This window comes from Dipodomys spectabilis, unplaced genomic scaffold (assembly GCF_019054845.1).
Source record: "Dipodomys spectabilis isolate Male_0828 unplaced genomic scaffold, ASM1905484v1 ptg000113l, whole genome shotgun sequence".
Taxonomy (NCBI): Eukaryota; Metazoa; Chordata; class Mammalia; order Rodentia; family Heteromyidae; genus Dipodomys; species Dipodomys spectabilis.
The window spans coordinates 559567-586051 of NW_024870790.1; the positions used below are offsets into that span (position 1 = coordinate 559567).

General features: G+C 44.0%; 2 protein-coding genes across 2 annotated transcripts; one reads left to right on the forward strand and one right to left on the reverse strand.

Annotated features, from left to right (window-relative positions):
* Positions 1–4731: 4731 nt before the first annotated feature.
* Positions 4732–5142, reverse strand: LOC122114931 (late histone H2B.L4-like). The gene has a single exon (XM_042688202.1). It carries the CDS (start codon positions 5140–5142, stop codon positions 4732–4734), a length of 411 nt encoding a protein of 136 aa, XP_042544136.1.
* An 18608-nt stretch (positions 5143–23750) lies between these two features.
* On the forward strand, positions 23751–25118 carry LOC122114932 (mRNA decay activator protein ZFP36L2-like). Its single transcript, XM_042688203.1, has one exon. The coding sequence runs from the start codon at positions 23751–23753 to the stop codon at positions 25116–25118; it is 1368 nt and encodes a 455-aa protein (XP_042544137.1).
* Positions 25119–26485: the final 1367 nt, after the last annotated feature.

Here is a 26485-nt window from a genome sequence, read left to right on the forward strand (position 1 = left end):
CTTGGTAGGGACCTTAATAATAGAGGTCCTTTGGTTCCCCCTTGTGGCTGCATGGAGAATGCTGCTTAACAGGAAGGTGGGAGGAGGGGCTGAGGCCAAGCTCCTACACCACAGAGCTATCTGGAAACCTGAATGAAAGACAAGCCCAGTAGCACAAGATATTGAGGGCCTCCACACAGAAAATATTGCCGATCAAAGCATCTTTCTGTGTTTTATACTTTGAAAACTCTGGAGAAATATATTCCTATAACCAAAAATCAATCCATAGAAGTTATATCTTTCCCTTTATGGCCATTATTCAAATCATTTTTCAAATCATCCTAGGCTGGCCTGAAATCTAGTTCTCCTACCAATTTCCTGTGTGTTTGGGATTGCAGGCATGTGCCACCACACCCATCTAGAAAAATGTATTTTTATTATTACATTTTAACTAATATTCAATAAACTTATCAGGCTTGAAATACGTCTGGTTCACTGTATAGATGGCAAGAATATCATTCATAAGCATTCCAGAAATGACAATGTAGAGATTTTACCAGTCTTTCTGTGGCAAATAGTGGTACACCCAACAGCCTGCTTCTACACACATATAGACATATATATAAATATATATATATATATATATTTGTACGTATGTATATACCTGGACACATGCATGTTCTCAGAGAAAGAGGTACAAGCCAAATCACTGTCTCTGCCTGCTTTGTGTTATAATACACCACGATCAAGAAAATACAACACAGAGGCACTTTAAAGGAGAAAAAGGAGTTGTTATTACTCAGTCTGCAACCCTATCCTGGGTTACCTCAGAACTAGGAGCAGCTCCAAGGGGGCAAGTTTTTTTTTTTTCCATTTTTCCTCCTTCCCACAGGCCTCTCCGCCCTCTGCAGGCCTCTCTGCTCTTCTGGCCCCTCTGCAGGCCTCTCTACCTCTCCATCGGCCTCTCAGCTCTCTGCCAGCCTCTCCAATCTCCGCAGGCCTCTTTGTTCATCACAGGCTTTTCCACCTCCTCACTGGCCTGTCCAGCTCTCTACTGGCCTCTCCGCTTTTCTGCCGGCCTTGCCACTTCTCCATCAGGCCTCTCTGATCTCTGTGGGACACTGTGTGGGCCTCCTTGGGCCTCTCTGCTCTATGCAGGCTTCCTGGCCCTGCATGTGCATCCACGGCACTATCTGCCTGCCTGGGCCTGTCTTCTGGTCCAGGTCTCCCTCAAGCCAGCCCGTGGTTTCCTGGGCCTCTCTACCCCTCTATCCGCGGAGGCATTCCCTCAGGCCGACCCGGGTCTCTTTGGGCCTCTCTTCCGGTCTGGGTGTCCGCGAGGGCCTGCCCAGGTCTCTCCGCCAGCCTGAGTCTCTTCAGGCTGGCCTGGCCTTCCCCGGGCCTCTCTGCTGGCCTAGGTCTCCACTCAGCGTGAGCACTACTCCACTCCAGAGCCACGTCCCTTGCTGTGTGGCTCTTACCGCATGGCTCTCTCTTCTCTCTCCTCCAGCCGGAACCTCCCCCTTCCTATATCCGGTGGCCCGCCCCCCAAGCCACCCTTTGACGACCCGCCCCCCCAGCGTCCTGGCATGCGTGGTGGTGACATCAGCATGGGGTGGGACTTTCCACTCTCCCCTCCCCAGGTTCTCACAGTATGAGTCCCTTCCACCAGAAGAATGGAGCGACAAAAGGACAGGACAAGAAATACACGAGGGGCTGGGAAGGCGGCTTAGTGGTAGAGCGCTTGCCTTGCATGCCTGAGGCCCTGGGTTCGATTCCTCAGCACCACATAAGCAAAAAAGAAAAAAGCCGAAAGTGGCGCTGTGCCTCAAGTGGTAGAGCGCTAGCCTTGAGCTGAAGAGCTGAGGGACAGCGCCCAGGCCCAGAGCTCAAGCCCCAAGACCCGACTCAAAAAAAAAAAAAAATACACGAACATCTCAGTCAGTATAGAAAAGTCTCCCTCATACCCATTGTGCAGGTGACCTTGAGCAGGCATAGCTAGGGGCTTTTCCGCCCATAGCATTGGAGATCCTGTTGATCTCTAGCAATTATAGGGGTAGAAATTGTAGGGGCTCTGAGTCAGTGTTAAGTGGACAGCCTATGGACAATCTGGAAGTCTGGGGACACAGACAGGAGATTTTTCTGCATAAACCTTCCCTGCTTTCTCTTCTATACATGTTTCCCTTTAAAGCTGGTTAGAATTTTATTGTATTGGTGCTCACGATGCGCACAAACCTAGCTCTAGAACCAGCAGAGACCGCTAGTGTTACAGCTCGGCAAGCGACAATGCCGCCTAGCCTTGCCACCCTGCCACAGTCAATGCCACTTAGTGTTTCTGCCCTGCCCTACCCTTGCCGCTCTGCCACAGGCAATACTTGCCTAGTGTTGCCACTAGGGAGTGAGCAATACCTATCTAGCGTTGCTTTTCAGCAGTGAGCAATACCCGCCTAGCATTACCGCTCAGACATGGGCCAATGCCTGCTTAGCGTTGCCTCTTGGCAGTGGGCAATGCCGCTGTCACTGTGGTGTGGTTATACAGCAGACCACGTCTCCTATATGTTGTGTCTTGGCAGCAGGAAATTCCCACTTAGCATGGGGGCTCCACTACCAGCACTGCTGCTGTATTCAATGAATTCTTTTCTTCAGTAATTGAAGGAAGACAAAATCTGGAACAATGAAGGATGAGTACTTAAAACATCATCCAAAGAAGTTTCTGGATCAAGACGCTTTGTCTGTAGTGTGTTTGCTTTGTCTACTTTGGGTCTCTAAAAGTAGGGTCTTTTGTACCCTGGAATATGCTCAGAATGGTTGCCTCTATGCAAATGAGGTGTAAGACAGCTCAGCAATCAGAGAAGACCAGCTGAGTCTTCGTGAGTTTGCATTCCTGAAACTGCAGTTCTCAATTAGGTCGGTCTCTTGTACTCTACACTCCCACCCCAACACACATTGAGGAACTAGAGAGCAAGAAAGTGAAAGGATTTTTGAAAACAGTTTGCATTTTCTATAATCAGGTCTCAGCTGGCTAGACCAATAATGCCTTCTGCTGCAGCAGAAGCCTGATTGAGATTCAGCTTTACCCTCTCATTACTCAATATGGTCATGTGTGACTTACAAGCTATAAGTTAGCACATATTGTGCAGTAACCAGCTCCTGGGTTCCACCCCAGCACATATGCTTCTCCCCTCCCTATGGGACCAGGCTTTGAACTCAGGGTGTCATGCATGATAGGCTTATACTCACTACGTGGGCCCCTTATCCTTGCTTTTTGCTGCTTATTTTGGAAACAGAATCCATCAAAAAAATTTTCCCCTGGCTGGCCTCAAAATATGAACCTCTGAATCTCAGCCTCTTGAATTAGTGCTATATGTGAGATGAGGGCACAATTTGTTAAGTGTCAGTTATCCACTTTTTGCTATGCTTCCAACTTGGAAGCTTCCTCTTTTTGTGCACTGGAATTCACTGCTAGTCACACAGCCCTTTTTAGACTGTAGGTCAGTCAAACCCAACTTGCTGCACAAATTGAACAGGTCCCTCTTGTTTCAGCACCCTGGGGTAACAGATGGGCTACCTACAGAAATTAGCTGTACCATACTGATAATTTAAAGTTAAACCTAAAAGCCACAGGAAGTCTACGATCCCAAATATTCAAGTAGACCTTCTTCTCATCCACAGTGTAGGAGATAGGATAAAATTTCTTTGACAGATCCCTTAACAGGTAGGAAAAAGCCCACTCACATGCTAAAAATATGGACATTTACAAGTCCATATTGACACCCAGGCCTTTGCAAATCATGTTCTTTGTGTACAAGTTACTACCTTGACTAAGGCTGCTGAGATAGACCACCCAAATATTGCAGCAAGTGATAAGTGGATTTCTGACTAACAGACAAAACACAATTGAGGTTTAGGTACGGATTTTCTAATTAGTCATATAGGCTAGGAGAAGCCATTAATACCTTTATCTTCACTCACACTAAACAGGGGTAAAATACCTTTCTATAACCCATTTTTTAATATATATTCAGGGGTAATATTTTGCTCAAGTCATTAACACACATAAGTAAAATATATAACATTGTGATATAAGCTGTTTTCTAATACTTGGAAGATGCATTTATAATTAGCCAAAATAAAAATTGCTTAATTGCTACAAAAGCTATACAAGGTTTATTAAAATAGTAAAGCTAGTAAGAATAATAATCTACTCATTCTCACTCAATTATATTGAAAAATAGGGCAATATATGAAAAATACTATTTTTATTCTTCTCCTTCTCAGTCCAAGATAAGAGCTCCCTCTCCCTTTGAGGCCCAACCAGGAGCTCCCTCTCCCTCTCCTGAGACCTTGACCTGTTTCGGGGAACTGGGTACTGAGAGTATTGTATTACTGAGTCAGGGTAGTACTAAGGTTTGAACTCTAGGCTTCTGCTTGCTAGGCAATGAAGCCAATCCCCAGCCATGTTTTCCTATATTTTTCAGGTAGCTTCTTGAGATTTTGCCCAGACTGGCGTCAGACCCTCATCCTATGTACCTGGAATCACAAGTGAACTTCCTACCACTACCCTTCCCACAACACAGATGAAAGCACAAGTTAAAGCAGAAGTGTTCCTGCTTTAGTAAAGAACTGAATATGAATGAGAAAAATGCACTAAATGTCTACTCTTTGCCAGTGACTCAGGTCTTTTAGTGCAAATATGTGGTGGCTCTGAAAAGAGCCTTTGGGTTTCAATGCTTACAGGATGCAAAAAATGGTTTATTCGTTCTCAAAATACCGAAGCAAGGCTTTGGTGGCCTGCATCATGGCTTCCTTGCCGAGTTTCTCAGGCAGCAAGAGGCAAACAGCCGTCTGGATATCTCTGGAGGTGATAGACGACCGGTTGGTCTTCTGGATCAGCTGGCTGGCCTCACTGGCAATGCGCTCAAACATGTCATTTACAAATGAATCCAAGAGGCAAACTACTCTCTTGGATAGTTCGAGCTCATGGGTACACTTCTTCAGCAAATGGGGGAAATAGCGCGCATAGCTTGTTTCGCACCCCGTTTCGCTGTAGCGGTAGCGGCGGCGACACACTGGCTTCTGTTTTTCAGTAGTCAAGTTGGCCTTCTTATGCTTCTGAGGACCCGGGTTCTCTGAAAACCCCATGTGAGACCTTCGCTTGGACATCGCGAGGAACTTGTTACTGGAGAACCGGAAAACCGCGCCTTTTCAAGGGTGGCATTGTCCCGCCTCATGACCAAACTTAACATCTGATTGGATGACATGTCAAGAAGCGATCCTATTACTTAAACTAAACATGGATGCTTAGTGTGATTGGTCAGCTCTACTGCTTGACAAAAGATCCACCAATCATATCTGCAATTCGATGTGATTGGGCCACTTTCCTGATTGGCATCTCAGCTACCAATGATAGTGGATACTCGATGTGATTGGCCGGTCCTATATCACTTGGCATCAAGCAATAGCCGAGCACCCCAGAAACTACTCCCTTTACTAGAGAATTTTTTTTTTGTCGGTCCTGGGGCTTGAACTCTGGAACTGGGCTCTGTCCCGGAGCTCTTCAGCTCAATGCAAGCGCTCTGCCACTTGAGCCACAGCACCACTTCTGGTTTTCTGGTGGTTAATTGGAAATAAGAGTCACTTTCCTGCCTGGTCTGGCTTTGAACCGCGATCCTCAGATCTCAGCCTCCTGAGTAGCTAGAATTGCAGGTGTGAGCCACAGGCACCCAGCTTTTACTGGAGAATTTTAAGAAGATGCTCCATACTATAAAAGGTCTTCCCCCGTGGTATAACCCCTATTCTCATTTTATTTGATTCCAGTGCCCTGCATCTTGTATATATATTTTTCTAATTTGGGGAGGGGAAAGGAACAAAATGCTGAAATAAGGATATAAGTTGACCCATTGCAACAACGAGATGTACAAGACACTATGTTGAAAACTAACTTTAAAACTTTGTGGGGGGAGAGGGAGGAGTTGGGGAGGTGGAGAAGGAAGGGATGGTAGGAGGAGGTAACAAGGTTAGATAGAATATGTACTCATTACCTTACTCATATAACTGTAACCCCTATGTACAGTACTTTTACGATAGAAATATATACAAAAAAATTCATAAGATCATATCAACACCAGTTCATGATACCATGCTGTGAACATTTTGAAAATATGTGAGCAAGGGGGCTGGGTAGGGGCTCAGTGGTAGAGAGCTTGCCTTGCATGCATGAGGACCTCGGTTCAATTCTCCAGCACCACATAAGCAAAAAGAAAAAAAGCCAGACGTGGCGCTGTGGCTCAAGTGGTAGAGCGCTAGCCTTGAGCTGAAGAGCTGAGGGACAACACCCAGGCCCAGAGTTCAGGCCCCACGACCAGCCCCCCACCCCAAAAAAAAGAAAAAAGAAAATATGTGAGCAAAATATCCTAAAGTGCACTAGTTTTAGCATCAGCTACCTGATAAGTCTGACATCAAGTAATCAAAGTTCATGATCCCAGAGAAGTGACCATACACATAGGTTAAGCTGACATTCTACCACTTGCACTCCACTTCCCAGCTTTTTGCTGATTGATTGCAGAGTCAGGCAGACTTTTCTGCCTCAGCTGGCTTTAAACAGCGATCCTCTCATCTCAGCCTCATGAATAGCTAAGATCACAGGCAAAAGCCACCAGAGCCTGGTTGAGCTCCTCTTTTCTTCTTTTTTTTTGAGGTCCGGTAGTGGGGCCTGAACTCTGGGCCTGGGCCCCGTCCCTCAGTTCTTCAGCTCAAGGCTAGTACCACTTGAGCCACAGCACCACTTCCGGCTTTTTTCTTTTTGCTTATGTGGTGCTGAGAATCGAACCCAGGGCCTCAGGCGTGCAAGGCAAGCACTCTACCACTGAGCCACCTTCCCAGACCTGAGCTCCTCTTTTCAATTCCCACCAAAGCCTCAGTTTATCAGGGAAAGGAGAAATTCCAAAAGCACATTCTCAAAAATAACATAAAAATAAGGAGCTATTCGGTATAAAAATATAAAACATTTATTGAGGTTAAAGGCAGATAAGGCAGTTTCTGAGCAGTCTCTGCACTTAAATAGACCACCTTGTGTCCTGATTGGATGATACGTGTGGCAAAGAGCCTATCAAAAAGTTACAAATGGCTCCGCTTAAGAACAGATTGACCGGGGCTGGGAAGGTGGCTCAGTGGTAGAGCGATTGCCTTGCATGCCTGAGGCCCTGGGTTCGATTCTTCAGCACCACATAAGAAAAAAGCCAGAAGTGGTGCTGTGGCTCAAGTGGTAGAGTGCTAGCCTTGAGCTGAAGAATTGAGGGACAGCGCCCAGGCCCAGAGTTCAGGCCCCACAACCGGACCCACAAAAAAAAAAATAAATTAATTAAAAAAAAAAATAGATAATGACAGAAATCCACCCAAAGGCAGAACTTCGGAAATTGGATATTAAATAAAATGATGACATTCATACTTTACCAGTTTTATAGCCAGAAGTGGGGTCCTTGCCTGTGATTTTAGGCATACAGGAGGCAATAAGTGATAGCATCAGGGTCTGAGGTTAGCCTGGGGAAAAATACTTGAGACCCTTGTTGAAAAACAAGCAAAACAGGGCTGGCAAGATGGCTCAAGTGGTAGAGAGCCTGCCAACCAATTGAAGACAACACAGATACTTTTGCAATCTGTCAAGTGTTCTGTTAAATAGCTGAAGAAAAATTTGTCCTGCCTATAAAATTTACAAAGAAAACAAACAATGATAAATAGGATTTCTTTTTTCCTTTTTATTTTTGAAAGTATAATGAGAACGGATGTGAAGTAAGGATACTGAATATAATTGTGGAAAGTTCCCTTATGAATAAGGATTTTAAATCCTACTTGAGCTATTATCAAGTAATTCCCTCTACAAAGATAATTTCACTCCCATGAGAAAATTGTGTCCTAGACGTTTATCCAAGAGCCACCTTGTGGACACAGAGTGCCAATACAGGAATGGGTGGAGGGCAGTAGCTTTAGTGAGGGAAGATTTGCTGCCAGAGGCCAGAACCGGTTTGCTAAGTGGAGTCAAACCTCCTCCCCTGGAGTCCATTTCTCAGCCGACCGAGTTTCTCCCCAGGTGCTAGTGGCTCATGCCTGTATTCCTTCCTAATCAGGAGGCTGAGATCTGATGGTCACAGTTCAAAGCCAGCCCAGGTGGGGAAGTCCATGAGACTCATTTCCAATTAAGTACCCAAAACCCCCATGTGGGGCTGTAGTTCAAGTGGTAGAGTGCTAGATGTGAGCAAAAAAGCTGAGGGACAGCGCCCAGGCCCTGAGTTCTGGCACAGAAACATTGTCTTGGTCACCAGGTGATGACGTCCAGTTTCCATGGTAACCCGATTTTTTTTCCTTAACTTTCTTATTCCCCATTTCGCCTGCCCCAATGTTCCTTCTGCTTTTCATGGCCCTCAGCAGGCAGTTTTCAGCCGTGCATGGAGTGTTCAGGAGCATGCAGCTGCACTGCTGATCCCCGTGATGAACTGGTGGCCATGTGGAGACAAGCTTCTCCCTGGAGTCTGCACATCCACCTTCGAAAGCAAAGCAGCTCTAGGACACCCGGGGAAGAACAGGGCCCTCTCTGGGCGGCGAGGGAGCTGTCCTGTTTGTCTGTATAGGGAAGTCTTACACACACCCTGACACACCTGTGCTTCTCCCTCAGTGGCCTTTTTGCACGTAGCGCTGTAGACATACCACACCTCACTTGACTGCAAACACCAACAGTGGGAATTTGCTACCCCACCTTTGTTCTCCATTAAAAATTAGCCCTCCAGCTGGGGGCTCACAGTTGCCAAGAGGTGCTGTCACGTTTCCATAATAACCTGATTCATGGCCCGGCCCCACCCCGGCTACTCTTGTCTCTCATTCCCCATTTACACATGCAATGTTCATGAGCAAAGGCTGCACTGCTGATTCCACAGCAACCACACGGGATCCAAAGCCTTCCCGGTGTGAGCCATTGCTGTAGGTCCCGCGCCTCCTGTGGAGAACTTTCTCCCCTTGACCTTACGTTAGGAGAGGTGGTATTTAGAGAGTTCTCCCCTCTTATTTTTTTTTGTCGGTCGTGGGGCTTGAACTCTGGGCCTGGATGCTGTCCCTCAGCTCTTCGCCTCAAGGCGAGCGGCTCTACCGCTTGAGCCAGAGCGCCACTTCCGGTTTTCTAGTGGTTTATTGGAGATAAGAGTCTCACAGAGTTTCCTGCCGGGGCTGGCTTTGAACCGCGATCCTCAGATCTCAGCCTCCTGAGTAGCTAGGATTACAGGCCTGAGCCACCAGCGCCCGGCATTCTTCCCATTCTTAACAACTGATTCCTTACTAAATAAATCATGATTACCTCTGCTTTAACTTGTGCTTGAGCCAGTGGTGTAGCCAGGTGTGGAGTTGTCACCTATGATCCCAGATACTTGAAAGGTCACAGGTGGTAGAATCAAAGACTGAAGCCAGCCTGGGCAAAAACTTCAGGCCCTTCTTACAAAAATAACTAAAGCAAAACAGGGGTGTGTATGTGGATCAAGTAGTAGAGAACATGCCTAAAAGCAGAAGCCCAGAGTTCATATCCTAGTATTACTCTGACTCAGTACACAGTACCCAGTTCCCCAAATCAGGTCTTAGTCTCCACAGGGGCATAGGACGTGTGTGTGTGTGTGTGTGTGTGTGTGTGTGTGTGTAGTTAAAGCTCCTGGATGGGCGTTTGTGGCCCAGTTTGTCCTATCTGGGCAGCCTTGTAACTGAGAGCCAGCCAGCTTCTGAGCAATTTTCCTCCAGGCACTTAGCCATGGTGTGTATGTGCGGGGGAGGGGTGCTACCCAGCTCCTGCCTCCTTGTCCCTGAAGTATCCTAACTGGACCCATCACAAGAGTTGGAAGCTGGCCTTAGGCCAGAAGCCAGAGGCCATGTGTAAAAAAGTAAGAAAGGCAGGCTCTGCCCAGGCTCCTCACATCTGGGAGTAGGCTGCTGATCTTGACTTCCCAGGCGCAAAATTAGCTCAGACCATAAAGAACAGTCCACTTTCTAAATTGTAATGGCGAATCACTAAAAATCAGAGGCAAATTTGGCATTTCTCTGCTAGATGGTGTAAGTGGAAAATAATCTAGATATTGATGACTTTGACGCACATGAGGGGGCCTTGGCTTGCTGTAGGTGGCTTCTCATTTGTGAGGCTCACATATAGAAGGTAAGACAATCACTTGGTTGGTGTGGTTAATAGACTAATAGATTATAATTGACTTGCCTTAATCTGTGTGACCAAGTCTGTGGACAATATGACCGTTCTAGTACCTGATATGTTGGCTCATGCCAGGATATCTACTAGAATGGGCAAGAATTCCTAAGCTAAAATAGAAACAAATACAATTTATCACTCAATTTATCATTATTTCTCAATATAATTGAATGACTACATGAGTTTTATTATTCTAGCTAGCTTTACTATTTAATTTACATTGCATAGCAACTATATTTTGTAGGACTGAAAGTACATACTATAATTTTTCTTAAATTTTGAATGTTTTATCCAGGCATCAGAAAATACCTGATAGGATAAGAACTTTACATATATTATCACCTGTTTGTTCTGTGACTTTAGCCATGAAATCTATTTACCTAGAAATGCAGATTATAAAAGGGAATTTTAAGCTGATTTTAGGTAAGCTGGTTTAGGCCAGCCAGCATCACTTCCTTCCCAAGCAAATACTAACTAAAAGGAGAAAATAGTTTGGGAATTAAATATCCTGTTTGTATACAGAATTTTATTTTTATTTCTTAAAAGCATTAGATGGCTCAAACTTCTAATCTTAGCTTCTCAGGAACTCAGAAGGCTAAGATCTGAGGATTGTAGTTCAAAGCCAGCCAGGGCAATAAAGTTTGTGAAATTTTTATCTCCAATTAATCACAGTAAAAGCAGGAAGTTGAGGTGCGGCTCAAGTGGTACAGCACTAGCCTTGAGCAAAAAAGAAAAAAACCTCAGAGATAGTGCCCAGGCCCTGAGTTGTAGCCCCAGGGCTAGAACAAAAATGTTTTTTCTTTGTTTCCCAAGTGAGTGTGGTAAACAATGTTTGCTCCTAGTTCTGCAGTGGCAGAGATAAGGGGATATTCGCACCCTTCTAGGCTATGCCTCAAAAATAAATTTAAACCACTTATGCTCCCATGCAGCAGGGTTCCATATATGTGTCAATCATCACAACCAGGCCTCAGAAGCAGTAGAGCTGATAGTGGCTCTCTTGTGCTCACACAAAGCCCAAACACCAGCCTTGGCACTCAGCAGACAATGGGATCTACCTTCCTCAACCTCTACACACTTAGATGTGCCAGGTCAATGTTCCCCACTTGCTCTCTGGCAAAGGCATCTCTTTGGCTAACCCTGATTTGGCCTTTATAGCCTTGTGCTCCCCAGACATAGTTTATGCCCTGTAGCAGTTGCTGGACATTGAGAGACCAGGTGACCCTGGGGAAGCCACCTGTAACTTCTCAATGCACACTCTGAACCTGGTATACTGTGCAATTCACAGCTATCCCAGGCTCTTCCCTACCCCCAGGCTTTACTTCCAACTAGACTCCCAGAAACATGACAATGAAGGGTAGACTGAATCACAATGCAAGATCTAAGAGTTCCTTGCACACTAAGGAAAAGAAACTAGTAGCAGTCACAAGTTTGTCCCCTCAGACTTGGTTGTCATCATTGATACATATGAGGGACTCAGCAATTTGGAGACATTGAGTTTTCCTTAATTTTAATTTTTGTTGTTTTGAGACATGGTCTTGGTATATATCTCAGGCTAGCCTGGGGCTCAGGAATCTCCTCCCTCTGTTTATTGACCCTAGGGCAACAGGATGGAGGCTGAGGCAAGCCCAGGCCTGGCTACTTAGGCTACTAAAGCTTCTCAGGCTGCTGCAGCTATTAAGGCTACAGAATCCAGAATGCAGTATTGAGATGTGCTGTATTCTGCCCCTGCCTTAGGAAATAAATTGCACTGGGATGAATCTGAGAAAATAAAATGTGATTGGGCAGTAAAAAATTCCCCTGATGGTCCCAGCAGACATGATATCCAAGTGATACAGGTGTGGGCAGGGTCAGCATATAAGCATGGCCAAGATATGATTGAAATTTCCTTCTGTCCAGTCCTGCTTCATTCTGAATGCATAAGTAATACAATGAAGCATGTGAAGTCTATTCACAGACTAACGGTTGGGGTGAGTATGAAGTTTGGGGAACCTTTTATACAAGGAACCATTCTACCTTCTTCTTGGCTGTGTGCTTCCCACATCCAGCATTGTGATAAAGACAACAGCTTTAGCACGGACCATTCTTCCATGACATCCAAGGACAAATACGGTTCTCCACTTCCTAAGTAACTTACCAGGCTGTCCCTCCATGCAGATTCAGCAGTCTAAAGTGAAAGTCTGCTAAGTATCCCCTTTATTCCAGACCTAATGCGGGAAGAAGGCGCATGAACTTCTTGCCCTCAGTTATCCTTGAGTCTAGAGTGAGATGGATATGTGAGGTGATAAACCACAGAGGACATCAGTGGTAAAGAGTGGACACAGTGGACACAGAGATAAAGGTGTTGTGCTGCTAAGGCCCAGCACAACAATACTAAGTGGAAACAACCTGAGAGGACCAAATTCCTGTGTGGCACAGAAAAGCACAGAAAGCCAGAAGGCAAGGAAGCCATGTGGGCGCAATGAATTCACTGTCAGCAGAAGCTCAGGCTACATTCTTGCTTCCCTTTTCTTAAAATGGCCTCTTGTTTTCAAAAAAGCTGCCCAGCCAGGTGCCAGTAGCTCGTGCCTGTAATTCTAGCTACTCAGGAGGCAGAGATCTGAGGACTGTGGTTCAAAGCCAGCCCAGGCAGGAAAGTCCAGGAGACTCATCTCCAATTAACCCCCAGAAAACTGAAAGTGGTGCTGTGGCTCAAAATGGTAGAGTGCTAGCCTTAAGTGATAAAGCTCAGGGACAGTGCCCAGACCCTGAGTTTAAGCCCCACGACTGACCAAAAAAAGGCTTCCCAAACTCCAGCCTCATATCCATATTTCAACAGTAGAAATGGTAAATAGGGAGACTAGAGCATGTCTTAATCTTTAAGGAAAGATTCAAAGTTACAATTTGGCCAGTACACAAAGATTCAAGTTACAATTTGGCCAGTAACTCAGTAAAATCACAGATATGAGAGGTTAGAAAACAATATTTTATCTGAGCTCATTGCCTCCTGAATAACTGTCCTGAATAATAGTCCTGACTAAGGAGAGGGGCAAACAGGCGAAAGGCCTCTAATTGATCTGAGCAAACACAGAACTGAAGCTTCTCCCAATATGCAGAACTTCATTAAAAAGAAAAGGGGACAATAGGAGGAGAAGGTACAAAGGTGGTGGTCAATAATGCTCTGCACAGGCCTTGTCTGTCTACTCTGTCAGAGGCAAACATGCCCTGCAGCTCAGTTGAAGGCAACATTGCTAATTGTCAAAGTAGTACAACAAAGAACATGAGCAGCCTCACCTCCAATTATCCAGTCGACCCATTTTTAAAAGTACATAGTGGAAATTAATTTTAGTATTTTTAATGTTGTTATATTTATATAAATATTATTAATATATCTTTAAAATTATTTTACCAAGTCAACATAAAAAATTTACAAGATACCTTTCTTGTATATCAGTTTGTCATAACTGAGACAAATTCCTCAGAGAAATAATTCAAAAAGAGGAAAGACTTATTTTGGATCATGGTTTCACTTCAGTCTTTGGTTGGTTGGCTCCATTAGCTTTTGTCTGTGCTGAGGCAGAAAATCACACAGGTAAATAGCACAAAGCAGAGACAGTTTATCATGGTGGACAAGAAGCAGAAAGCTGATCATGTCATGGTAGACAAGAAGCATAAAGCTAATCATGTCATGGGGCACAGGATGCATAAAAACAGAAGAAGCTGTGGACATGATATGACCTTCAAATCATGTGTCCCCCACTACCAAATCTGCGTCCTCTAACCAGGCTCCACCCTCTAGTTTCTATCCCCTCCCAATGACACCATCCAATCCTGAATCCATCAAGGGATAAGATCAGAACACTCATAATTCAAAGCCATAGTGAACATTTCTACCCTGAAAACCAAGACTTTGAAAGTGGCACTGTGGCTCAAGTGGTAAAGCACTGCCTTGAGCTGAATAGTTCAAGGACAACACCCAGACCCAGAGTTCAAGCCCCATGACCAACAAAAAAAATATGAGAAATTGACCTATATATATAAAAAAACCCAAGACTTCCATACAAAAGCCTTTGGGGAACACTCCATACCAAACCACAACATTTACTTTTTGCTCTTTATTTGTCCTTATTTATAGGTTTATAGTGTATCTGTCCCTGAACTGGCCACACTCAAAAGCTTCATCCTTGTTTTTATTTCTACTTCTGTTTTTGTTTGTTTTTTGTCAGTCATGGAGCTTGAACTCTGGGCCTGGGTACTGTCCCTGAGCTCTTCACCTCAAAGCTAGTGCTCTACCACTTGAGCCACAATGTCACTTCTGGTTTTCTGAGTGGTTTATTGGAAATAAGAGTCTCATGGCCTTTCCTGCCCACGCCGGCTTTGAACCACAATCCTCAGATCTCAGCCTCCTTAGTAGCTAAGATTACAAGCATGAGCTACCACGCCCAGCTTATTTCGACTTTTATAATGTAGTTTGAACTCAGGTACTGGCACTTGTTAGGCCAGTGCTCTACCACTTGAGACAGGCCTCTAGCCCCCTTTTGCATTGAATGTTTTATTTTGTGGCAGTACCAGAGCTTAAACTTTGGGCCTCAGTCTCTCATTAGGCTTTTATGTTTACTGCTGACATTCTTCCACTTGAACTATACCCCTGTTCTGGCCTTTTGTTACTAAAGATTCTCACAGATTTGTCTGCCTGGGCTAGCTACAAACTTCAATCCTCAGATGTCAGACTCCTGAGTATCTAGGACTATAGCAATAAGCCACTGGCACCTGGCTTGCATTGGATATTTTGTGTATGTGGTCCTAGGACTTGAACTCAGGGCCTGCAGTCTGTCCCTGAGCTTCTGTGCTCAAAGCCAGCACTCTACCACTTGAGCTATAGCTCAACTTATGAGTTTCTGATGTTTAATAGATTTCAGTCTCATGGACTTTCCTGCCTGGGCTGGCTTCTAACTGTGATCCTCAGATCTCAGCATCCTGAGTAGCTATGATTACAGGCATCAGCCAGTGGTGTCCAACTGCATTGGACACTTTTGAGGAAGGGTATCATCTTATGTCCAGTTGGCTTGGGTTTACATTTTTGCCCAGAATTTACTCAGTCTACAATTCTCCTACCTAGTCTCCTGTATAATAGTGATTACAGGCCCATACCACCATGTCTGGCTAATTAGTTAAGATGGAATCTTGCTAACTTTCACCCCAAGCTATCTTCCCAATATGCACTTATTAAGAAGCTGGAATTGGGGGCTGGGAAAGTGGCTCAGTGGTAGAGCGCTTGCCTTGCATGCCTGAGGCCCTGGGTTCAATTTCTCAGCACCACATAAGCAAAAAGAAAAAAGCCAGAAGTGGCACTGTGGCTCAAGTGGTAGAGCGCTAGCCTTGAGCTGAAGAGCTGAGGGACAGCGCCCAGGCCCAGAGTTCAGGCCCCATGACTGGACCCCCCCCCCAAAAAAAAAGAAGAAACTGGAATTGTAGTTGCAAGCCACCATGCCCACCTGAAGTGATTGCTTTATTAAGATGGTGCTATGCCACCAAAAATACCAAAGTCTGGGTATCTCACTAGAGTTCAATCATCAAGGAATGGGCACTAAGTCACCTAAAAGGATGTTTTGTAAACAGTTATGTAGGCTTGTTTCACACACATATAGAAAGAGGAAGATAGAGACAGACAGACACACACACAGACAGACAGATGCCACTCTGCTATGAGGACTTTGTTAGCAGAAAATTAAGTTGACATCAATTTAGGGAAAGAAATGTTTCATGTTCCCAGGGTGCCTCAACTGTCCCCTTGATTCTACAAGACAGCCTTTTCAGGAAAGAGATGCAGAGTGACCTTGTGCAGTACAGGGAAGATGGTCTTTTCCATCCATCCACACACCTGGTGTCAAGCACCTGCTCTGGCCTTTAGTCAGCAGACAGGCTTTCTAAGTACCTGCTGGCAGAGTGGTTTTGAATGGTCTACCTGACTGGACCATGATTCAGTTAGATAACCAGAAATGGCACGTATTCACAGAACTTCAGCCCATGTCACAGGTATTAGGAAGTCACTCAGCTGTAGTCTGCTGACTTTCATAGGCAATTGCACCTAGCCACAGGTTCATCTTTGATATTCTTTCCTACCTTCCAGTAGTGACACACAGTGGATGCTATCAGTGAACCTAAACTTTCCCATCTCTCTGATGATCCTTGACCTATCTCTGCTGACTTAAGCAGCTTCTTGGCTGGATACTAAGGAAGGACTCCCCAGGGACTGCTCCTGTCCTGTTCTAATGCACAATGGGAAACAGAACATGCTGCCTCAGATCCACCAATAAGGCATCATCTTCAATGCCCCTCCCCCATTTAGAACAACAGCAGTGATGCAACATAAGACCATATTCTTTTTTTTTCTTTTTTTTTTTTTTTGTCGGCCGTGGGGCTTGAACTCTGGGCCTGGGCGCTGTCCCTCAGCTCTTCAGCTCAAGGCGAGCGCTCTACCACTTGAGCTACAGCACCACTTCCGGTTTTCTGGTGGTTTATTAGAGATAGGAGTCTCACAGTCTCTCCTGCCCGGGCTGGCTTTGAACCGCGATCCTCAGATCTCAGCCTCCTGAGTAGCTAGGATTACAGGCGTGAGCCACCAGCGCCCGGCAACATAGACCATATTCTAAGACAGGCTTCTCCAAGGAAAAACAATGTACTATGTTCATAGATTGCAAGAAGATAGATAGATAGATAGATAGATAGATAGATAGATAGATAGATAGATAGATAGATGTATATATACATATATGTATATATCTCTATAAATGTGTGTGTGTATATATATATATATATATATATATATATATATGTATGCACACATGCATATAGGTCCCTTTTCTCCAGAACTATTAATATAACCATTACAATCCTAATCAAATATAATTTTTGGTGGACCTGCAGGCCAAAATAAAACAAACCAGGTTGGAAATAGCAAATGCCTTCCCACTTACCCAGTACTGGGCATCAATCCAAGATGCTGCTGCCACTATCTGCGTTTCCCAGCACAGCATGTACATTCTCGAAGAATAAGTTTGAAGCACTCTTTCTAAGCCTTATTATCTATTATGAAATTGTAGAAATTTAGACAGTCTTGGAAGACTGTGTTTATTCTTTCTCAATAGATGGCAGAAAAACTAGACAGGGGCTGGGAAGGTGGCTCAGTGGTAGAACGCTTGTCTTGTATGCCTGAGGCCCTGGGTTCGATTCCTCAGCACCACATAAGCAAAAAAGAAAAAAGCCGGAAGTGGCACTGTGGCTCAAGTGGTAGAGCATTAGCCTTGAGCTGAAGAGCTGAGGGACAGTGCCCATGCCCAGAGTTCAGGCCCCACGACCGGACCCAAAAAAAAAAAGAAAAACTAGACAGAAGTTAGTAAAGACACAAACCTTACTGCAATACTATCAGCAAATTTACCTTAATCAACATTCTACCATAAAACTGGATAATAAACATACTTTTATTCACATACAGCATTTACCAAGATAAAATCTATTTAAGGGCATTAAACATCAACAATTTGAGGGGATTCATCTTTATGACATATGTTCTTGAGTTTACCTTAAAAATTGGTAACATAAAGATATCTGGAAAATCCAAAAGTATTGGGAACCCAAATAAGAAATATTCAAGTGTCCCATGGGGCAGAGAAATTAGAAAGCATTTTTAAATAAGTAAGAAATAAAAGTACAACATATAAGAATTTGTAGAACACAGTAACATATTTTAAATGAATTATCCCACTTTCTATTATAAGTAAAGTAAGTAGGTAGATGAAAAGAACATGATAAAGATCAAAATACTTGCCAATGAAACAAGGAGCAGAATAACAATAGAAAATATCAATGACAACACTTGTATGAAATGGATAAAAGTGATAAAATTTCTATTAATAATGATTAAGAAAAGAAATATAATTTATTAATACCAGAAATGAGGGCAGTAATTAGTAAATAGTAAAATAAGAAAATAGTACAAACAATACAATGTCTATAAATTCAACAACTTAGATTAAATGTATCATTACCCTAAATACTACAAAAGATCATTATTCAGTCACAAAAACAACTAAGGACAATCAGAGTGACACAATTAAGTGACAGTAGACTATAATATGAAGGATAATCACTCATATACCAATTCTGACATACCAAGTGCTGAAATAAATAAATTAGCAAGCAAGCCAGCAGGGGAGAAGACACTCATCTTCTTTGAAGAAGAATGTCAATTTCAGGTTTGCTCTGCTGCTGATAGGGCCACCTCACACTTTGTGTCAGAACAGATGTGCATTGTCCTCACTGTTTACAATTGAACATACAACACCAGTAGTCAGCTCATTCCTGAAACACAAGCTGAATCTACAAGGACAGCCATTAGAATGCATGGCCAAACCACCTGCATCACCTGCTCTACTCTGTGCCTTCTGAACCAATTTGAGCTGCTGGTTATGTAAGAATAGTGATTTTTTTCCCCTAACAAGTCTGGCTTTCAGGTGGTTTGTGACCTACAGGGACCAGAGAATCATAACAACAGACTCCCATTAATGACAAGAGGGTAAAGGAAGTCTATGCACTTCCATCTCATTGTCTCTCAGGACACTAGGAGAAGATAGCCCTGAAAGCAAAGAGAAAATGTGCCCTCAATTCATCGCTAAATTTCTTGGGTATCCAGAGGCATCTTTATTGGCATAAGTGTAAGGTTTGTCTTATATGGGTTTCCCAGGGCCACAAATGCACTGTGTACTGACCTGAGCAGGGTTCTGTGCATAAAGCCTTCCTCATCTTTATTGCTTTCTGAAATAGAGACATTCTCCCAGGCCATACAGCCTCTTCCTCTAGAAATACTCCTTGCCCTGCGACACTCTCTCTAGTAGTCATATTCTGGCAGTCTGTCCAACTCAAGCCAAGAGGCACCTCTTCTACCAGGTGCCAGAGACTTAAGCCTATAATCCTAACAATTTATGAGGTAGAGACATGAAGACTGCAGTTTGATTCCAGCCAAGGTAAACAAATCTGAGAAAAATTAACTGTTAATTAACAAGAACAAGGCAGAAAAGGAAGTGTGCTCAAATGGTAGAGCACCAGCCAGGAGCAAAACCCCTGTTAGGAGGCCAAGGCCCTGAGTTCAAGTCCTGGCATCAGCATAAAACAAAATAAGGAAGCACCTCCTCAGAGACTTCTGGATATCTGGAGGATCAAGCATAGCTTTTGACTCCTAGGTTCAAAAGTGGTTGCACTCCCTAGAGCCATGGAGGAACATTCTGAAGCGACTTCCCTGAGGCTCAAGCCTTGGAGCAACATTTGGAATAAAACAAAATAGGCGCAGGCCCCACACTTACACAATGCTGAGAGATTTAACTTGGAAAAACTTAACACATCAAATTTCTGGGAAGACTTGCACTTAAGAGAACTTGCTTCAATTTCTGATTTTACAAATTAATTGAAAATAAATTAAATTTATATTCTCAGAATGTCTAATCTTTAGCATGGATCCATTTCTTCATTGCTAAGAATGTCCACTCCATTTGTAATTTGAAAGGGAGTTCAGCTGGCACTAATGGCTCACAACTGTAAACCTACTTATTCAGGGAGCTGAGAACTGAGGATTAGAGGTGAAGGCAGCCTAGGCAGAAAAGCTCTATGAGACGCCAGGGCCTGGTTATTCACCTATTTTGAGGTTCTGGTAATGAAGTTTTACCTCAGGACCTCACATTCTCACTCAGATTAGCTTTTTAACCAATATTATATGCTCTAGACCATTTGACTTTTATTTTATTTATTTTTTTCTTTTCTATTTTTTTGCTGCCCTGGGGTTTGTACTTAGGGCTTTTGTTTTTCCAGGTTACCTAACTTCTTTAGGGGAATGCTTAGTTCATTTACCTTCATTCTCTTCTGCTTTTCAGTATAAGCATGGAGTTATACATTTTCTCCTGATTTTCTATGTTTGCATTTGTTCTTTCACAGTCTGAAATAAATTTAATTATTCTTCTAGTATTAATGACTTTGGTTCATTTCCCCCTATATTTCCTTGGTACTTTATAATGGATACAGTGAACATAGTACTTGGAATTGCTGACTGCTTCCAGTGATACCACTAGAGGTATAATACCACACTTGAAATTACATTAAAGAGCCACATAATAAAACCAAAGACCAACTTGATACTGGCACAAAATTTTGGACTTGAAGATCAATAGAACACAATAGAAAGCAAAGGAATAAAACCACACAGCTACATCAATCTAATCTTTGGCAAGGGCATTAAAAATATATACTAGAAAAAAGAGCATACTGGGAAAAGTGGTTATCTACTCTTAGGAGACAGGTATGTGACCCTTTCCTCTCATTTATACAAAATCAGCTACAGCTAGGAACTGGTAGTTCATGCCTCTAATCCTAGCTAAGTCCGGAGAATGAGATCTAAAAATTGTGGTTCAAAGCAAGCTCAGGCAGGAAAGTTCATGAAATTCTTTTTTGTTTGTTTGTTTATGTGGTACTGAGGAATCAAACTCAGGGTCTCATGCATTCTAGGCAGGTACTTTACCACAAAGCCACATTCCCAGCCCCATGGTGAGACTCTTACCTACAATTAAGCACTGAAGAAAGCTGGAAGTAGAGCGGTAGCTCAAGTAGTAGAATGCTAGCCTTGAGCAAGAAGGCTCAGGGCTGCTGCCCTAAGTTCAAGCTCCAGGACGGGCACAAAAAGAAACAGATAACCACCACATAAAAGCTCAGGGACTATGCTCCTGCCCTGAGTTCAAGCCCAGGACCAGCAAAAAAAAAAAAAAACAAGAAAGAATATTCTATGACACCTAGACCTTTTTACTCTAGCTTTAAATTATAAAATGCTATAAAGTTTTCTGTATTCCAGTTAATGGCCAAAATAAAATACAAAAAATTGCAAGGAAATATAGTTAAGCCGCTAAGCAAATTTTGTTTTTGTGCTAGTTCTGGGGCTTGAACTTAAGGCCTGGACACTCTCTCATAGCATTTGTGTTCAAAGCTAGCACTCTGTCACTTGAGTCACAGAGCTGGAAGCTCCACTTCCAGCCTTTTGGTGATTAACTGGAGATAAGAATCTCATGGACTTTCCATGCCTGGACTAGCTTTGATCCACAATCATCAGATCTCAGCCACCTGAGTAGCTAAGATTAAAAGAATAAGCTACTGGTGCTGGGACGACTAAGGAAATTTTACTTGCACTGATGACTTATTAATGGCTTTCTTTTAAAAAAATCATTTAGAAAACCAACGCTTATATCAGGAACTATAAACAATTAATTATTTTTATCACAAAAATAGTTTAAAAATAAAAGACCAAAGTATGGCCGGGCTCATGCCTGTAATACTAGCTACTCAGGAGACTGAGATCTGACCATCGTGGTTCAAAGCCAGCCCAGGCAGGAAAAGCTGTGAAACTCTAATATCCAATAAACTACCAGATAACAGGAAGTGGTGCTGTGGCTCAAGTGACCTGAAGAGCTGAGGGACAGTGCTCAGGCCCAGAGTTCAAGCCCTATGACCAACAACAACAACAAAAAATCCAATGTACACATATGAATACTAGCAAAAATCAAATGTAGTTTAAAACAAACTTTATCATCTGAAAAATAGTGAAACTCAATTTTCCTTTTGTTTGCACTGAAGTCGAGAAAAAATATTATAAACAAATGTTTTCACCAAGTTCACATTCAAAGTAAATAATGAGTCCCTTTGAGTTCAATCTTAAGCAAGCTTTGAGTTCCCAATAAGCAATTAGTGGCAATGACAGGTAGTTGCTCACTGGGCAGCTTTTGGCAGAGCTTTACCTAGTATGTTCCTCAGGAGCTTCATGTTGTGTGTGTCCCTTATATATGTTGATGAAGAAGTCCTCCATGTGCTTGGTCCTCCAGAGGAAGTTGAATATTCAGTGGCTCATGCAGTCTATGGCAAATACCTAGAAGGGATGGCAGAAGACAGACTATGGCACTGAGGCAAACAGTCCTCCTGTCCCTGACCAATCAGTCTTCAGAAAGAAGACAGTAAATATACAACCCCTGTGCATCTAAACAGCACATTTTAGGAGAAGTATCACATTCTGTAACAACTACACTGAATATTTATATGCCAAGCAGACTCACAACAGCACAAGGCAGATATGTATTTTAAATTGACCTTATTGCTAGAGAAACAAGACTACAAATGACACAGTTAGTAGATAGCTCATTAGGCAAGACATTAAACCCAGTCTAAATGTGGCTACATGAAAAATGTATATAATTATCATTACTATGGTACTTTTGGAGACTAGAAATTAAATCTAGGGCCTCATTCCTTCATGGTAGGCAAAAGCTCTATCATTTAGCCATACCACCAGTTCTGCCATGGTATCTTTTACACGAAACAGACAGAAAGACAACAGATGTGTGGAAAGAGACAGAAAGACAGAGTACAGACAGAAAGGTAAACTGAATATAGGCAGAAAAACAAAAAGGCAGTAAGACTGACAAGAAAGCAGAAAGACTGGAAAGATCAACAGATAGACTGATGGAAATAGTTTCCGGAAGAAAGATAAAAAGACAGACAGACATGGCATTGGAGGTATGGCTCAGGTCACAGAGTGCTACTCAGTGAGCAAAATTAAGTATCATACACTAGGTTTATATCTCCAGAAAAAAAAAAGACAGGTGCCAGTGGTTCATGCCTATAGTCCTAGCTAAATCAGGAGGTTGAGATCTGAGGATCCTGGTTTGAAGCCAGCCTGGTTAGGAAAGTCTGTGAGACTCTTATCTCCAATTAATTAATTGGATATTAATTAACCAAAAAACCTGGAAGAAGAGCTGTAGCTCAAGCAAAACATTACAAAAACTCAGGTTTAGGCCCTAAGAACAAGGCCCAAGACCTGCAAACACACACATACATACACACACACAACAGAAAGACAGCAGAAAAGACAAAAACATTAAAAGACAGAATACAGTAGACCGGTATAGACAGAAGAACATTAAGCCGGACAAACAGAATGACTGCTGGAGAGATGGATGGAAAGCTGGACAGACAGAAAGAGAGAAAGACAGATAGCTAGAAAATATGCAGAGACAGACGCCAGACAGAAAGATGCATTATAGAAAAACAAAAAGACTGATGGAAATACAGAAACAGTAAAGGGAAAGACAGAAAGACAGCATGAAAGGAAGACAGAGGGAAAATAGAAACTGATAGAAAAAAAAAAAAAAACATAGGCTGATAAAAAGCCTAACAGATAAAGATGGACAGAGGTTCCAGAATAGGACGAGGTTCTGCTGGCTCTGTACGGGAAGTGGGGGTGGAGGCTCTGAGGGGGCGCTCTTCGCTTCCTTTCCTCCCCCACCCCCACACTGTAGTGAGCCCACTGCCCAGCCCACGCGGCTTTCCTCAGCTCTTTACCTCGCCCCCCAGCAAAACTTTTGGTCCCTCCCCATTCCTTGCCCCTCATTCGTTGTGGCTCGAGCTCAGCCGCGCCTCCCTGACGGCTCCTCCCAACCTTCCAGACTCGGCTGCTCCACCAACCATTACCGGACACCGAAACATGTCGACCACAAGACTGTCGCCCTGCGAGATTGGCTTCTGGTGCAACACAGAAAAATCTGTGACGGACTCAAATCTGGACAAAGTAGTAGACAAGAAGGTGGTGAGTACACCTTGGGCTAGTAGCCACAACTCAAGTCTCATGTCGGGCTTCCTCCAACAACAGCACTCGGACAGTAACCTGCACACGCCGGTTCATCATGCTTTCGGCCCCAGCATCTGGTCACCCAATTTCCCCGGGGCTGTTAACGGCAGCAGCCGCTTCGCGGCAAGCAGCCTGACCTCCAACAGCCCCCTGAAGGAACCGTCGGAGATCGGCTGCGGTACTTCACTGTTCAACAAGAACAAATTCCGAAACCGCTCGTCCAGCGACAATGACCAACATCTCCTGGAGCAAAACGGCCGTGGGGGCTTCTCAATGAATGCTTTGCGCTACAAGACCGAGCTGTGCCGCCCCTTCCAAGAATACGGCAAGTGCAAGTACGGCGAGAAGTGCCAATTCGCACATGGTTTCCACGAGCTGCGCAACTTGAGCCGGCACCCCAAGTACAAGACGGAGCCGTGCCGCACCTTCCACAGCATTGGCTTCTGCCCCTACGGGCCCCGCTGCCACTTCATCCATGATATGCCTTTCGAGGGCCCGTTGGGGAACCGGCGCTCCTTCAGTGGCCGTGGCCGCGGCCTTGACTTCCACCCCGGTGTTTCCCAGGAGCCACGACAGAAGGTGAACCCTAACTTAAATTTCTTAGGCTTCCCGTTGGACAACGAGCAGCCGACAAAGCTGCTCGACAGCCCCATTTGGCGCTTGCCCTCCCCACTCTCCTGCTTCAGGGATGAGGCGGCCTCCACACCCTCAGGCACCTCAATGAGCTCTGCCTCAGGGGAAGTGGCCCCCGCCACACCGCAGAGCAGCTCCATGGACAAACTGTTCCCGCCAGGGACCTCGTTTGCAAACAATGCCTTTGACTTTGGCCTCGAGCTGAGCAGCCTGATCTCGCCTGTGGCCACGAAGACCCATAATTTTGCCGGGGTGACCACCCATTGCAATAGCAACCATCAGCAGCAGGACCCAGTGTCCCTCGCGCAGACACTGGCAGAGCCCAGCGGGCCTATCCCCTCCAGCGCCGCCGCAGCCGCTGCCGCCGCGGCCACCACAACACACACGCCGCTCTTCAGCTTCCAGCAGCTGCACCGACTGTCCAAGTCCATGTTTGACGTGCCTTCCAGCTCTCCAGACTTGCTGTCGGACCGCGACAAATACCAGAGCAGCTCTCTGAGCTCAGGCATCTTCAATGGATCCGAGGACCCCAGCCTTGAACCTAACCACCGCCTGCCAATCTTCAGCCGCCTGTCCATCTCAGACAATTGAAGTAAGGAGGTACAGTGAAGAGGAGGGAGGAAAAGGAAGGGAGTAGGGAGAGCCATGAGGATGGGAGTTGTCCCTGTCCATCTCACCCTACAGGGGGTGGCACAGAGTTTGGGGGAGGGGTGACTAAGTCCCTAGCAAACTTGCAAAGCCTCTGGCAAACTTGCAGAGCCTCACCTCTTATTTACACTTGAAGTCAGTAATATTAACAGTCCCCACCCCTCCCTTATTCTCATTTGGTCTATTATTATTTTTGTTACTATTGCTAGGAAGGTTCTTGTTAAGCAAAAAAAAAAGCCAATAAACTTGTATTCATGAACAAAATACAGCAGAGCAGCTGTGATGCAAATAGAATAAATAACAACCATTTAAAACTTTTTTTTAGGTCTCTTGACTTTGAGAATCTAGAAAAAACCAGCCAAGCACCAGCAGCTACCAACCACCATCACATCTCTTCACTTGAAAAAGCATTAGTGACAGCCCAGATGTGTGCCCTTGGACCCTGAAAGAAGTTCCAAATTGTTCGTCTCAAATCAGTGTAAACAAATTAGCCAGCTACCACCTTGCTAAACTGCTTAAGCTTTTAGAATCCAATACTCTGCCAAGAATATGCCTTGATAGCAATACTTCTCAGATGCTTAGGTTTGAGGTTTTCTTTTTCTTTTCTCTTTTGTACGAAGTTATATATGTCTTGGGAGGGGGGAATCCTTGTATTCCAAAGTTTAATACTGATTACTGGTTTCATTGCCACTACTTGGGAGAGTTTAGTTTAGAAACATGTCTGTTCTCTCCTTGGGCAGAGCTTAGTTTATTCTTGTTGGGGAATAACTGCTCAAATTTTAGCTGTTTTGAGTTGTTTCGCACCACTGCACCACAACTCAATACGAAAAAAAAAAGCCTATTTAACTTACCTTATGAAAAGTATACGTTCAAATTTTTGTTCATACTGTATTTATCACGTGATGGAATGCAATAAATATATATCCTTTTATTATGTTAAATTATGATTGCCATTAATCATTAATCAGTAGAGTGCATGCTCTTTTCTTTCCGCAGTATTGTATATCTTTTATAACTTCACTTGGTTTTATTAAAATGAATATAAAAAAACCTTAATGTAAGAAGTTGTATGCAATATTTATTCCATTAATTTCATTCCCGGGGCTAGGAAGGTGGCTCAGTGGTAAAGCGCTTGCCTTGCATGCCTGAGGCCCTGGGTTCGATTCCTCAGCACCACAAAAGCAAAAAGAAAAAAAGCCAGAAGTGGCGCTGTAGCTCAAGTGGTAGAGCGCTAGCCTTGAGCTGAAGAGCTGAGGGACAGCGCCCAGGCCCAGAGTTCAGGCCCCACGACCGGTCCCAAAAAAAAAAAA

Coding starts and splice junctions, on each gene's coding strand:
- LOC122114931 (XM_042688202.1), bottom strand. CDS start 5,142: ATGTCCAAGCGAAGGTCTCACATGGGGTTTTCAGAGAACCCGGGTCCT.
- LOC122114932 (XM_042688203.1), top strand. CDS start 23,751: ATGTCGACCACAAGACTGTCGCCCTGCGAGATTGGCTTCTGGTGCAAC.